General features: G+C 47.5%; 1 protein-coding gene across 3 annotated transcripts in view; it reads right to left on the reverse strand.

Annotated features, from left to right (window-relative positions):
* KIF25 (kinesin family member 25) overlaps positions 1 to 16,309 on the reverse strand; it is a 55,236-nt gene that overhangs the window by 14,510 nt on the left and 24,417 nt on the right. For all 3 annotated transcript variants that reach the window (XM_070515645.1, XM_070515618.1, XM_070515687.1), the window contains one exon: positions 7,785 to 7,852. In XM_070515645.1, the coding sequence (XP_070371746.1) occupies positions 7,785 to 7,852 (68 nt within the window). The remainder of the gene's footprint in view (positions 1 to 7,784; positions 7,853 to 16,309) is intronic.

Here is a 16,309-nt window from a genome sequence, read left to right on the forward strand (position 1 = left end):
TGGAACCAAATTCTCCTCTTCTCTCATTTTCAAAATGTGTCGTAACGCCCAGTTGATCCGTCATGTCTAGAAGCAGGATTCCGTTTAAAGTTCAGGGGCATTCCTTATAAAACATTGCTTTTTATGTATAACTAGGAGGGCATTTCGAGGAAGTGGGAGGATGCTGAGCTCTTAAATGTATTTTTTAAGCTTTTCATCAAAAACATCACCAAAATACAAAAGTAGGAAGAATAGTGAATGAGCCCAATATGTGCATGGTCCAGCTCCCACACTTACCCATGGCCACCCCACTTCACTTAAAGCCTCCCCTGCCCCTTGCCCCCCCGAGCCTTTGGAAGCTGACCTCGCGTCCACCTCATCTGTAAATGTTTCGGTTTGTATCTCTAAAGGATGATGCCTCTTTCAAAAATCCTAACAATGTTTCTATTATCACACTTTTAAAAATTAACAGTAATTCCTGAACATCATCCAAAAAAGGGCAATGTTCCGGGGCTGGCCCAGTGGTGTAGAGGTTAAGTTTGCAAGCTCTGCTTCGGCGGCCCCGGGGGTTTGCAGGTTCGGATCCTGGGTGCAGACCTACCCATGCTGTGACAGCGTCCCACATACAAAATAGAGGAAGATTTGGCACGGATGTTAGCTCAGGGCCAATCTTCCTCACACACACACAAAAGGGGCAATGTTCACATTTACCCACTTCTCTAATAAGTTTATCTTTCCCATCAGTGTTTAAAAAATCATGACTCAAACAAGGCATATACACTGCGGCTGGCTACACGGCATCAAGGTCTTTAATCTACAGCAGGGCTGCCAAACCTTCTCTGGATAGTAAATATTTTAGGCTTCGTGAACATCTGACTGGATAAAGGGACACTGGAGTCCTTCCCACCAACACGAGGCAAAGGTCCTGCTCCCCACACTATACTCAACATCATATTGAGTCATTATAGCTAATGCGGTGGACAGAGGGAAGCAACTGGTGACATAAAGAATCTCAAAGGAGGAGGTTTAACTAATTCTGCTCAGAGGTAATAACGGTCGTATGCGTGAGCGGTCCAAAATCAGAGGAAGAAAAAACTACTCAATTAAAAGAGAATTTAGTAAAGTAGCAGGCCCTAAAATTCATGTACAAAAGTCAATCGCATTCACACATACAAACAAAATGAGTTAGAACATATAATGGGAGGACAATCCTATCAAAGACAGGAAAAAAGAAAATAAAAAACCCAAGCATAAACTTAATAAGAAATGTCGAAATCCTGTGGGAAGAAAATCCTGACACATTCCTGCAAGACACATTATGGAACTCAAATAAACGAAAAGATATACCATGTCTTGGCTAGGACGACTCAACCCCAGGAGGATGCTAGTTTGTCCAAAGTTAGCTTATCACCTTTCCTGAATCTATCCCCCCAAAGTACCAAATATCCCATTAGGTTTTTTCTGGAGCTCGACAATTTGATTATAAAATTTATTTGACAAAACAAAAGAGCGAGAATAGAAAGAAGACCCTGGGAAAGAAATAGTGATGGCGATGGGGTCTGCCTCAGACATTAAACGTGCTATAAGGACACCACACTTGGGTCAGCTTGGTCTGGGCACATGAGTAAATAAGCAGACGGACCAGAGAAAATCCAGAAATAGAGGTAATTACACATGGTGATGTGCTCTATGCGCATGGGGGCATCTCAGATTAATGGAGAAAAGATGTGTTTAAGAAGTGGTGTCCAGGGAACTGGAGAGACATAAGGAAAAAGATGAAACTGGCTCCATTCCTTATACTAGGGTACATTCCAAAGGGACCGTGAGTTTCATTTAAAAAACCGAACCATGCAATTACGGGAACTCATGGGTACATTCCTCAATAACCTGGTGGCCTTTGTGAATATGATGACGTTAAGGGAGAGGGGAACTTCTGCGTGGCTGAAAGATATCAGAAGCAAAGGAAAAAATACAAATGACAATCTGGGAAAAATAGTTGTGACTTAAATCACAGACAGAAGTTTGCTCTCCCTAATACATAAAGCGCTCCTAAAAGCAGAGAAGGAAAAGGCCACATTCATTATCTTTCCTTATCTTTTTTATATATTCCCTATATTTCTCCTTATATTAAAAATCCTTTCTATATTTTTATAGAAAAATAAGGGGGTTGGCCCGGTGGCCAAGTGGTTAAAGCTGCATGCACTCTGCAACTATGGCCTGGGTTTGTGGGTTCATATCCTGGGCACAGATGTACTCCACTCATCAGCTGTGCTGTGGAGGCATCCCACATATGAAGTGGCGGAGGACTGGCACAGATGTTAGCTCAGGGCTAATCTTCCTCAAGCAAAAAAAGAAAAAAAAAGAGGAAGAACAGCAACAGATGCTAGCTCAGGGCAAATCTTCCTCACCAAAAAAGAAAAAAAAGAAAAATAGCTAGAGATGTGAAGAGTTCACAGAAGAAGAGAAACGCAAATGACTCTAAACCACAGGCAAAGAAGCTACGGAGACACCGTCTGTCTCTGCAGACAGGCCTAACACACTCTCTCGGAAGGCTGGGGAAGCAGGGTCCTGACAGCTTGGTTAACGGGGTGGAGAAAAGCAGGTAGGCTGCTGGCATGAGGCAACTTCGCTCCCACAGCCCCACTGCCCTCCACAATCCCACTGCCGGCCACCCTGAGGGGTTTCGGGGTTTTGAACGGTTCGTTCTCATTTTTTTCTCTATACCTCTGACCATTTTGTGCCCCCACCTGGAATGTCCTTTTTCTTCTCTACCTGGTGACCTCCTGGTTAACTGAACCATCAAGATGCAGTTCAAGGCCCGCCCCTCAGGGTCCTCTGCATTCTGCATCTTGTACTCCAGGAGGCTCCCCCGTCTGCATCTGCTGTGCGTGGTCCCCATGCTCCATCTCTGCCCGTGGAAGCAGCCTTAGCCTTACCTACATCCGGTGTCCTGCACATCCAGGAGCTTTACCACATAGCGAAACTAATACAAAGATGTGGATAGGTACATCACATCATAAATACACATAATAAAAGAACACAGGGCCGGCCCTGGTGGCCTACGGGTTAAGTTTGTCACGCTCTGCTTTGGTGGCCCAGGTCCAGTTCCCAGACTCAGACTTACACCATTCACAGTGGCCATGCTGTGATGGTGGCTCACATATGAAAAGAGAAAGATTGGCAACAGATGTTAGCTCAGGGCAAATCTTCCTCTGCACAAAAAAAAAAAAAAAAAAGAACACAGCCAAGACTCCTCCAGCTTCCTGACATGGAAACGGTGCTTAAAACAATAAAAATTACTTATTTTTCTCATTGCATTTGGGGTCAATGGCTGTTACTTTTAGTTTGCTTTTTTTTATATAATAATATTTTTATTCCTCTCAAGAGACAACAACTTTCTTCTGACCCTGGGCCCGTTCATATTTTTCCAGACTAGTAAGAAGCGTACTTTCCCCTTCACACAAACTTATTTTTAAAAAGGAGTTAAGTGCTGAAAGTGTTGAGATCTTTCTTTCAGAACTGAAAGAAAATATTTTGACGGTTATTACTTCCATGAAAAGCTGGTGTAAAATAAACAATGTTCTGATTCCCAAGAGCCACGTGCTCTCCTGTTATAAAGTGAATCCCAAGACGAGAATAAAGTCTTACGGAGACCGAAACTCAGACTCTCCCTTCTCACTGAGATAGACAGCGAGTGACACAAACGCTCCATTTATTGTTTTCTAGCCCAAACACGCAGTTTAGATTGTCCCTTCGATCTGAGCACCCTCCACGGATGACACTAAGACAGAGCTTTCTACGGAGAATTTCCGCTCACGTCTGAGTTAATGGGGCTGCTCCTCCTCCTTATTCCCCCGATCAAGGTCCCGGTGGTCACTGGCAGAACTCCCCGCCTCCCCAGGGCCCCGCCGTCTCTTCATGGCCGCAGCCACTGGTATAATGCCCAGACCTGGATGCAGAAAGGCCCGTGGCTGCCGGAGCCTGGGTCTTGCCACCTGCAGCGCCCTCCCCAGGTGTTCCTGCGAAGGTCGAGTGACTTAATTTGCTTGGTGACATCTAAAGCGCTACGTGAATATTAGGTACATCGCTAGCCCTGCCTTGCACAGGTGGACGGAGATGACGTGACTCGCTTCCTCCGTCCATTCCACGCATAAGTGACGCTGGATAAAACAAAGCCCCACACGCTTTGAAACACACAGGCGGCCCTGGAGGGGCAAAGGGAAGGAAAGGTGCGGATGCCAGAAGGAAGAGCAGACCAAGAGCGAGCGGGAAGCCTGCATCGACCTGCAGACACCCAGGCTGGGTGCCCACTGGACAGAGGCAGTGGGCGTGCAGGCTGGGCCCGCCCCTGGAGACGGAGACGTGACACGGAAGGGACACTGCCACGTAAACCAGGCACTGGAAACCTGGCCTGGGCCGGGAAGGGGGTCCGGATAAATGGCAGGAAAGCCTGCTCAGCTCCCAGGCTCAAGATGGGGCGCATATCCCAGGACGAATCACGCCACACACGTGTACAACACGTGAACATGGCATGTGAACGGACAGCGCCCCAAGGCAGAGAAACCCCAAATACAACAAGTCACATGGAAACGGGAGCAGATCCTGGAAGGCCGCCTGCTGAGCATCGCCGGCCTCATGGGAAGTCTCTTTCTGACCCAGTCTTAGCCTTTCCCTCCCCTCTCCCCTGCACCCCTGCTCCCACCTCACCCCTCCTTGGAGCCTGTCACTCCTCTTTCCTGACCCTAGAGGTCCCGTCTCTGCAGCACCCTGTGCCCCTCTTGTAACAGTCCCTTCCTCCCCTGCAATGATCCTTCCCAAGAAAGTCTCTCCGTATGACTCTGGATTTGTCAATTTGACAAAATAAACGGAAAGGAATGACATTTGGGCTGTTTGCCGACTTCTCCTCAGCAGTAAGAAGGCCAAGAGACCAGGGATTCATATCTTCAGACGCTGAGCTCTCCGCCTACATTTCTAGCCGTGGATAAACATCATTCAAGGCAAAGAAGGTGTTTCCCACTCGTGGAAAGAACGTTGCCATGAAAACTGCTCAAGGATGTTCTCCAGCAGGATGACCTTGACCTCAGCCGATGGCACTGGGCAACCCCGGAGCACGTCCAGCAGTGTGCATGACCGTGGCTGTAAAGAAGGACCCAAAATCTCAACTCTATTCGGAGAGGTTTGAAAAGAAGGCATGTTGCCACATATGAGCTCAGGGGCCACTGCCCCTTTGCCCTCTCTTGTGATCTCATGGATCAGAAATCTGGGCGGGGCCGGGCCTGCCAGCTCTGTTCTCCATGGTCAGCAGAGGTCGCTCGGGGGCCTCAGCTGGCAGACGGGCGGTCTCAAGACCCCTCTGCGGACCAGGACGCCTTCCATCCCAGTTGGCTCAGTGGGGTGGCAGGAAGGCTGGTGAGAGAGCACCTCCCGTGTCCTCTCCAGCACAGGGGGTGGCCGGGGGAGTCGGAGAGCGTGTGGCACCAGAGAGGACGTGGAGGTTGCCCGGGCTACAGGTGAGGTGGCATCCCTCAGTCGTGGGGCAGCGTCTCAGCAGTCACAGAGCCCACTCTTTTAGTCCTTTCGTCTGCCTCTGGGTACCCGATGCTACTAACGTAGTGTTTCCGTATTTCCCACATCACGGCTCTCATGGAAGGTGGTATCTGGTTGGCACACGGGGTAAATGAGTGAATGAACTGAGGATGGTGTCCCCCCGCCTCTCTGGGTATCCTCGGGCCAGGATCAACGCCTGTGTGTTTCCGTGGCCTAAGCATCTGAGGAGCTCCACCCAGACAGCAAGGAGGATGGGTAGGATGATGGTTCTAAGGCCCTTTTAACATTCTGGACGAAGACGGAGAAACTGATTACCTTCCTACTTTAAATCAAATATACACGCTAAAAATTTATATCTTTACCCACTTCCGTATTCCTGTTCTATCAGTGACTGACAGAGGAGTGTTAAAATCTCTGACAAAAATTATGGATTTGTTTATTTCTCTTTTGGGTTCAACCAGTTTGGGTTTCATTTCCTTTGAAATCCTGTTCTTACCTTTGGGGCTATGTCCTCTTAATACTTGATCCCTTTGTTGTTATGAAATGACCTCATTCTCCCTGGTAACATTCTTAATCTGAAATCTATTTTGACTGATATTAATGTGTCCACTGCAGCTTTCTTTTTAAAAAATAGTTTGAGTTGATTTGATTGAATCAGGATCCACATATTGCAACTGACTGATATGTTCTCTTAAAGTCTGTTGGAAAAAATTTCTTCTGTTTTTTTAAATTTACACACAGTACAATTCACTTTTTCGTGTTACAGTTCCGAGTATTAATAAATGCATTCTGGGGCCGGCCTGGTGGCACAGTGGTTAAGTTCACACACTTGGCTTCAGCAGCCCAGGGTTTGTGGGTTGGGATCCTGGGCATGGGCCTACACACCACTCATCAAGCCATGCTGAGACAGTGTCTCACATACAAACTAGAGGAAGATGGGCACAGATGTTAGCTGAGAGGCAATCTTACTCAAGCAAAAAGGGGAAGATTGGCAACAGATGTTAGCTCAGGGCAAATCTTCCTCACCTCAAAAAAAAAAAAAAGCAAAGAAAATAAATGCATATGAAAGCCACAACCAAGATGCAGAACAGTTGTGTCACCCCATAGAAATTCTCTCCTGTAGCCTCTTTGGTAGTCAATCCCTTCCCCACGCCAACCCTTGCAGACACTGACCTCTTCTCCAGTCCTTTAGTTCTGTCTTTTCCAGAATGCCTATAAAAGGAGTCATGCAGAAGGCAACCTTTTGGGTTTGGCTTATTTTGCTCTGTATAAAGTGCTTGAGATCCATCGTGTTGTTGCATATAACAAGAGCCTGTTCTCTTTTTTGCTGAGTCATATTCCGTTGCACGGAGGCATCGCAATTTGCTAAACCATCCACCAGTTGAAGATGCTTGCATAGCTTACAGTTTTCATCAGTTAGGAGGGAAGCTGCTAGAAACCTTCACTTACAGCTTTTTGTGAGTGTCTTGAGTAAATACCTAGGAGAGCGGCTGCTGGGTCATGCGTCAGGGGCTGCACCACTTCTCCTTCTTGTCAACAACAACGTAGGCGAGCTGTCAGCACTGGGCATTGTCAGTTTTGAGTCTTTTTCAGCGGTTCTAATACACGTGGAGTGTCCCCGGGTCGTGCTTTGAGCGGCATTTCCCAAATGACCGATGATGCTGGGCGTCCTTCTTTGGTGACGCGTCTGCTCAGATACTTTGCCCTCTTGTTCATTGGGTCGCTTCTTCTCTTATTTTTGAGTTCTTTGCGATTCTGGATACAAGTCCTTTGTAAGGTACGTGATTTCCAAATATTTTCTCCGGCGTGTGGCTTATCTTTTCATTCTCTTAACAGTATCATACACAGAACAAACGTTTTTAATTTTGATAAACTCCAGTGTCTTTATTCTTTCATGGATCAAGTTTTTGGTGGTATTTTTAAGAATTCCTTGCTTAACCCAAGGTCACAAAGACTTTCTTCTGTGTTTTCTTCTAAAAGTTTTAAGGTTTTAGGTTTTGTATTTAGGTCCAGATTCCATTTTAGTTAATTTTTGCAAAAGGTCTGATGTATAGATCAAGGGTCATTTGATTTTTGCATGTGGACGTCCAGCTGGTCCAGCGCCACTGGTCAGAAGGACTCTCCTTTCTCCACTGAACTGTCTTTGCCCCTCCACAATTAGGATGATGGGATAAATTGTACCTCTCATTAATCAAGCCCTAAAGCAGAATTCATGCTTGTGTAACTTTGCTCTACACGTCATCTTGAAAAGCACCTACCTTTCAAAATTATACGTCTTGTTAATCCAAGGGTGACCGGGCCGATCCCATCTCACCAGGACAGTTTCCTGATAGAAAAGAACAAAGAGAGTGGTGAGACTCGGCCGGGGCTGCGTGAAGCACATCGAGCAGAGGCTGGCCAAGCACAGCTTCTGGCCCATCCAGCCTGTCGCCTGTTTTTATAAACAAAGTGTTATTGGAAGGCATCCACGCCCTCGTTTACAGATAGTCTCCGGCTGCTTTTGACTCAACAGCACGATGGAGTAATGGAGACGGAGGCCATATGGCCCCCAAAGACTCTAATATTTACTCTCTCGCCCTTTAGAGGAAAAGTTTGCCAACCCCTGATATACAGAGAAGGAAATCAGCTTCATGGAGGAATCACACGGAGTTCCTCGCCTCCAGCAGCCCGCGGTTCCACCCGCCCAGAATGGCCTCTCAGCGCCCTTGACATTCCAAGTGAGGTGGAGATATTCCTAAGGCTAAAGAAATTGTTGTCCTAATTTAATTATAATGGGTGGAACCAAAAGGTTTGTCTTTAAAACACATCGACTTTTGATCTTGCGAAACTATTTTCTTTAGATATCCTGCGCGTAGGAAAGCAAAGATAATTTTTAGCAAGAAATGCAGCATTAGCTTGGTTTCACTTAAGCAAAGAGAAAAACACAAATCTTTTGAATTGGTTCCCATTCTAAAATAAAACGGGAATTCATGAAAAAATAGTATCAGAAGAATTTTTTAAAAAAACAACCAAGAATTGCAGTGGTGAATAAGCCATACATATTTGATGTTTCCATAATAGTTAGAAGATGCTAGAGTGACACATTCTCATCTTCCTACTGGTACTTTGAGAGATACATATATCTGCAAAAATAAATACATGTGAAAAAGTGGCCTGGTTAGGATTTAAAGACACAAGCTATGGGGTACAACAGCTATTGCTCTAGGATTATTGTTTGTTGTTTATTTACTGCCAGAAGCTCGGTCGTGGCAGGTGTTGGAACGGCATGCTATTGCATCTGGACACTGCAAGGTCTCCCTGCTGTTCAATGCTGATGTCACCAGAGACGTCAACCTTCGCTGTGTTCATAATCAGAGGTGAAATGCTACAGAAATCATAGGCCTGCATTTGGGTAAGGCAGGCTATGAAAAAACATTAAATATTGGCAACACATTGCTGTTGACTGGGCCTTGACCTCGTGGGGGCGTCTCTGCCTGGCTCTCCCCTTCTCCGTGCCTGCTGTGGCCCTTCTCGTCCACGGCCCACGCCAATGAAATGGGCCCCTCGCTGTGCCCCCGGCTGGTTTCTCCGCCTCCAGCCTATCCCTGTCCAGTCTGTTCTTTACATCGCTGCCTTAGACATCTTCCCAAAATGCAAAATTGAACAAGAAGGGCGTGGATGAAGTCCCTGAAACCAAAGAAAGCAGCTTAAGAAGGAGGGAGTGACTGAGGCAGAGGGTCATTGAAGTCCTTATTTCAAGTTGTCAGCTGGATTTGGTGGACCAGGAGGTCATTTGCTACCACAATGAAAAGTCTCAGTGGGGCGCGTGGGGATGGAAACCGGCTCACAGCGACGTGGGCAGTGAGGGAGGCTGAGTCGGGGACCGGCGATCTTCTGTCATGTCACCCAGCGTGACTGCTGAGATGCCATCCCCTGATCGATGCTCAAAGGTTTGCGTGTGCCTGGGTCTTCACACGGCTTTCGAGGAAGAAGTGTTATTCTGGGAGGAGTCCAGAATCCAGAGTTCATTTCTCCCCTGAGTATTACGGGCCACTTACTGTGCTCCAGAAACTGCTTCAGGAGCTGCGTACCCGATATAATAATGGCAGTATCATGGTCTGATAATGGTAATGTCATGAGTTAATAACAGCAATACCCCTATGGCAGAGGAAGCTCTTAAATCCTTTTCACTCGCAAACTCTGAGGGATGCTGGAACCAATGCTCAGACGCCCCCCAGGACCAAGGCCCCAAGGTCGTTGTCAGAGCAGAGCCCACATCCCCAGCTCCTAGGATCTGATCCCGGGATCTGACCTCCAGCCCAGGCCCCTTGCTCCCTCCCTGTGGCATCTTTTCTTTGTTCTATTGCCTGATTATGGTGCTATTCCTTTACTATTATGCCAAACTGTAACCCCAGTGCCCCAGGATGAGTTGCACAAGGACACAACCCCTCCCCCCGCCCCGCAAAGTGTTTTATTGATGTCTCCAAATGCCATGGTTCTCACAAACGAAAAATGCTAAGGTTGACAAATGTCTCACCCAAAACCTCAAGGGACTCCCTAAAAGGAACATAAAAAGCCATAAAAACAAGCCTGAGTCCAAAAGGTCCCCGCGGCTATTTGGAATGTCACCCTACAGTGTGATCACTAGAATTTAAACAACATCCAGTCCTTCCAGGAGCAAAATGTAATTTCTCCAAACACAGATTAAATGTTCCTTCCTGCCTATCCAAACAAATGCCCTCCTCATTCACAACACCAAACATCCCTTCTTCCCACAAGTAAGGCCCATTCCTCCCGGCCTTTTAAAATAGTTTCCTTTTATCCAAATCTTGGAGCTCTTAACCGTACGACATCTTCCTTTCACGATGGGAGTGGCCTTGATACGCAGAAGTGGAGGCTCCAGACCCTTTGGGTTCGTCTGTAGAACGGACATTATAATACCTGCCTCACGCAATGATGAGGCTCAGAGGAAACAACGCGCGAAGGCTGCCGAGCTTGGAGCCAACAATCGATAGAAGTTATTTTCCTTACGTTGAGCTGCTGTACCATCTATTTTCTTATTGGCATCCAATTTCCTGGGATAGCTTCCAAAAATTCTTCGCCGTCAACCCAGTCATCAAATTTTGGAGCTAAAAGTGAATTTCAATCTAACTCCCACATTTTACAGAAAGAAATCTGAGCCCAAGAGGAGGGAAGCGAACCACATCCAGAACGGAAGGTCGGCTGGTTCTCCTTCAGTCTCCTGCTGCCCGTGGCCTCCTTCAAGCTGTCTGGCTGTGTCCTGAGCCTCAGAGACCTCCCTCACCGAGATCAGCAGTTAGAATTCATCCCCACTGTCTGGATGGTAAAGTACACCCCGGGGGTGGGGGACGAACGATCTGTGACTTCCCAGCAAATGTCGGTGCGTCCTCCCTTGCAGGAGGCAGCTGATTGGTGCTCCCTTTAGAGAATATCATCTTCTTCTGAAAAATATGCTGATGGACTGTGAGTTTTGCAAATCTACAGCAACTGTCCTCTTCTAGGAGATGTCTGATACTACGGTCTAAAGAGCTGGAACAGCCCCGCATGATGGTGTAAAAGATTGTTATTAACGTGGACAGCGCGACCTTACTGGTTACCTCCGGGTGGCCACCTGCACTGATGTGGATATATCTTAGCAAAATCATATTAAGTGTAAAAATGAAGTCCCCCTGGCGCCAGCCTGGTGGTGTAGTGGTTAAGTTCGTGCACTCTGCTTCAGCAGCCCAGGGTGCACGGGTTTGGTTCCCAGGTGCAGACCTACACACCACTCATCAAGCCACGTTGTGGCAGTGTCCCACATACAAAATAGAGGAAGAGTGGCATGGATGTTAGCTCAGGGACAACCGTCCTCAACCAAAAAGAGGAAGATTGGCAACAGATGTTAGCTTAGGGCCAGTCTTCCCCATCAGAAAAGAGATAAGAAAGAAAAAAAACTAAGTCCTCCCAAAATACAAGTAAAACTAACCAATGGCTTTTTAAGAGCAAATACAAATAGGAGATTTATATACATATAAATATTCCTAATTTATGCAGTGCTATTTGTAAGTATAACTTACATAAGTATTTATAAATAATTTATAATTTTATAAGTATTTATAAACATTGCATGACTTATGTGTTATTAATATCTGCATCTATATTCAATGCAAGATGTCATCAACATGAGATTCCAAACAGCGATGCCCTTAGAAGAGGGCAGCAGGATGGGAGGGGGGACCACGCAGGAGAGGTAAGTTGTTGCCAATGTCCCAGTTTCCACACTGGGGATGGATTTATAAAAGTTTGTATATTATTAAAATAAATATGCAGGCATAGATTTTGAATCACGTAAATCAGACAGAACAACCAGATAGCAAAACCAAAACCCATGGACAATGACTATAAAATCAAGCCAGAGGTTTCCCCGTGAACAGCAAAACGTGAGGGGGTGGGGAAGTGTGGGATGGACCCAGATCAGGAGGGTCCAGGCCCTTGCTGACACTGGGGACGAGCATGGGAGACAGCGACAGCGTGATGGAGGTGGAACAACCCAGCGTCAGCAAGGACTCGACTGCAACGCGTTAAAACATCCATCACTGTGCTTTAGTCCACGAGTTCACGACGACACTTCACAAACTGCACGGTGGCCTCTGCAGGACGCCAGGCGACCACCTCACTATTGGAAAGCTGATAAATAAAGGGAAAAGGGTGGAGTAGAGCCTTTGCCCCACCGTTCCTCCATGGACCACACTGGGGATAACAAGTGTATAGGAAAAGCCTCTCTAGAAGTTTCCAGGAATAAAGGCAGAAGTGGCAGAGCTGGATGATCACAGCTTTGCACCCCCGATGAAGTTAGAGAGCATCTCTGTTGCTCCCATCCCAATAAGAACTCGACACCTTCCCGCCTCAGGGCTCCAACCCCGGGTCTGGCCAGGCCTCTGGGTCCACCTGCTGCTCTGCAGGACGTACAGAGGACAGGGGACACGACGAGCTGCACCAAGGACATCAGACACTGGGAAACTCGCCTGCACCGTGGACCCTGGTTGTTCAACAGATTATTGTAAGGAAAAGAAAGGGTAGTTCCCCCTAAAGATTTTAAAAGAAAGACATCCAATTAAAAGTGGGCAAGACTAAAATGGAGTGTTTAGGGAGGTGCACTTGGGCAGTAAACTATAAAGAAATAAAACCAGTGATTCCAACAAGGTGGGTGGAGGTTACTTCCCCATTCCACAGATGAGGAAAAGGAATCTTAGCAAAAGCACACACCTTCCTCCAGGTAAGACCAGGAAGCCCGGAACAGGGTCCACGTCCTATTCATTGTCCCATTCCCACGGTGGGCATTCAATAGGCACCTGACTGCAGATGGATATGCAGGGGACCAGCAGCAGAGGCAGGGACCCCTTCTGTGTGTGCATGAGGGGGCAGCCACACAGCGGCCACATTTGAAGCAGGACCTGTGGCCACGGCTGAGAGAGGGCAGAGGGAAGGTGGGGAGACAGGAAGGGCCCAGCTGGGCATTAGGAACCGCCCGCCCACAGCCCTTGCATCTTCCTGATGGGTTGCAGGAGTTTTTCTATACATCTCACAAATGTTAAACCTTCCGGGAAGCCCAGTTTCTGGTCTGTGCTCTGTATCCCCAAGGGCGATGGACTAACTGCTGGGTGTTTCTCTTCTTTCATCGGTGCCCTCTCAGCCCTAAAAGACGCTGAGTCTGCGGCTGGAGGCGGTTCACACCTCGCTTCCTCTAATAAGTTCAAAGCTGCCCCTTTCGGTTGTAAAATCGCCCCTAAGAGGCATCATATTTCATTCACTGGTTCTTGTCATCGGGAAGACGAGGCCTGTTGATCCCAGCTTAACATGTCCTGATTTTTCTTACCTCCCCCCCCCACCCCGCCCCGCCCCCGGCAGCTGTTCCCACATGCAGCTCCGCAGGGAGCCCCGTTCATGTCCCATCCCTGTGTTTCTCCTCAGCTCCTGGAAAGTGATACCCGCCCTTCCCTGCCCAGATCCACCTGCTGCTCCCCGAGTCTGGCTCGACTGTGAGATGCAGACCTCGCACAGAGCGCCCGACGGCCAGCGCCAAATGGTGTGGAATACATTTTTTATGATGACTTAAGAAAACAGACGCCTGGTGTAGGCGGATGGTAACGGAGAAGGTGAGCTCAAGCACGCCACACGTCGTACTCACAGGTGGCTGTTAGACAGCAGCTTTGGTGGAATCGTCCTCACGTACAGTATTAACTTATCCCGTCTTGCTACTAAACTAATGGGGACACAAAGGACAATGCTCATGCCCCACTGGAGGTATTTTTTAAAGCAGCTGGAGGAATATATTCCTTATTATTCTTGTGTGTTACTAATAAACATTATCACGTGGCTCCTGGTCCCTTCCACTGTCACGGTGCACAGTGACGATCGGGGAGCCTGGGCAAAGCTTTCCTACAACTCTGGACTTCCTGCCACCTGCTCTGAGACCAGGAACACTGTCAGTGGGAATGTCCACTCTCCCTGCAGCATGTGCACACGCGCATATATATTACAAGGTAAGGAGACAGAGGCTGGTAGATTTCCACAGTGGCGGAGAGGGGACAAGACACCAGCCGAGCCAGCTAAGTGGCCTCCATGCTCGCCTGCGGTGTCATTTCGGCCTCGGTAGACACGGGACCTAGTCTGAGCCCCCAGGGCCACCGGTGTTTGCAGGCTCCATGGCTCTTCAAGATCTTCGGGAAAGAAACAGCCACAGCTTTCTTTAGAACTAGTATCAAACCTACTTACTAATTCTGATTCCGCTGCCCTCAGCTATGGGACCTCGGGCAAGCCGTTTATCTTCTTAAACTTGCATTTTCTGCCATCTGTAAAATGCGTTGGTAGCAAAGCCTGTTTCTAAAGGTACCTTACAGTTGCATAATTCATTGAGTCTACGGATCTAAAATTTGCATTAAATTAACTACTCACAAAACAAGAAAAAATTAGGAACTTTACTACAGTGAAAGAAAAGATATTGCTGGAGGCATTTTGTGAAAGAGGATCATTTTCTGAAACAATTAATACAAAAAACAGCCCACAGCATATGTACTGTGTGGGTCACTTGGCCACAATGATCGTGTCTCTGAAAGAGTAGCAATGTCCTTTCCGGGAACAGCGTGCATTTTGAAGATAGATGACAAGGGACAAGTTCTTCTGTTAATCCGATTTAAAGATAGGAAATAACTGATTAGAGGGAGAAGAAAACGTAAAATATACAGAATCAGTTTGAAGAAAACTGATGGAAAATGAAACACCATTTCTTCCTTAAATCCTCATAACTCCTCAAAAAAAATCCAAAAGTCTGTCTCTGACCACAAGCCTGTGACAGTCACACTTGGTATTAAAACAATTTTCCTTTCTTCAAAGTTGGTTCATATTTGGGAAAGTAAATCTTGATCCTGGAAAAGTCTCTTTTATTTTTATTATTTTTTAGGGGGGAGGAAGATTGGCCCTGAGCTAACATCTGTTGCAATCTTCCTCTTTCTTTGTTTCTCCCCAAAGCCTCAGGACATAGTTGTCTATCCCAGTTGTATGTCATTCTAGTTTCTCTGTGTGGGACGCTGCCACAGCATGGCCTGACGCGTGGTGTCTAGGTCCGCGCCCAGGATCTGAACCTGCGAACCCCGGGCCGCCAAAGCAGAGCACACGAACTTAACAACTATGCCACTTGGCCGGCCCCTAGAAAAGCCCCTTTTAGATCTGGGGTTTTACAGCAGGACAGAGTGAATCTTTAAAGGGCTCCGGCCCAAGGTGTTAAGCAACATGACAAGGTCACACATTTAGCCTCGATCCAGGTCTTCTGGTTTCCACGTAGTTTGTCTGTCAGCCTGGATAAGGAACGCCTGAGTCGTGGAATGAACCAGAAGAGTGTGATTCATCTGTTTACTCACTCACCTGACAGATACATAGGGAGAGACCCTGAACTGAGTCTTGTGGTGAAGAAAAGGGACACGAGCCTACCCAGATGAAGCTTACGGTCGGGTGACAATCTCACAAGTCAGCTGACGGAGAATTACATTAAATACCAAAACCCAAAACCTTAAGTCACCCAAAACCTTAAAGAAAAATATAGATGCAACGAGACTGCATGAGAGAGTGGGCTAATTTAGACGGGGGACACCAAGAAAGGCCTCATCTAGACAGCGACACCTAGAATGAGAACTGAGGATGGGTAGGGCAGCCAGGTGGAGGGCGGGAGGGTGCTCTCGACAGAGGGCAGAGCATGTGCTGGGTGGCAGAGGCCACAAAGGGCCTGTGGTGTTCAGGCCCATATAGCTGGAGGGCAATGCATGAAGCGCGAGTGGTACAGAGGGAGAGGCAGACAGAGGTCAGAGGCAAGGGCTTAGCATTTTCTCTTAGCTCCTTTTGGGTCCATGGAAGAGGTGCAAGCAAGGAGGCAGTCTGATCCCAGTGCATTTTCAAGGATCGCTTAAACGGGCAGGTTCGGGGTGAAGGTCAGCTGCAGGCCACAGGTAGTCCAGGGAGAGGAGCGTGGCCCCGACTGCAACTCCAGGTAAGTGGAGTAAACTAGACTCAAGGAAGACTTTTCCCGCAGAACCGACAGGACACGACGAAGGATTAGGTAAGGCAAGTAGTCATCACGTGACCCCCAAGTTTCCAGTGTTAGAAACTAGGCGGATGGAATCACCACTCGGTGAGACGGGGAAACCAAGAAGAGTCCATCTAAAGGGAAAATCAAGAACTCAGCTTGGGATGTTTTCCGCTTGAGCCATCCCCAAATGTCCAATAGGTAGTTGGATTTGCAGGTCTGAAACTC

The sequence above is a fragment of the Equus asinus genome, chromosome 1, assembly GCF_041296235.1.
Source record: "Equus asinus isolate D_3611 breed Donkey chromosome 1, EquAss-T2T_v2, whole genome shotgun sequence".
Classification (NCBI taxonomy): domain Eukaryota; kingdom Metazoa; phylum Chordata; class Mammalia; order Perissodactyla; family Equidae; genus Equus; species Equus asinus.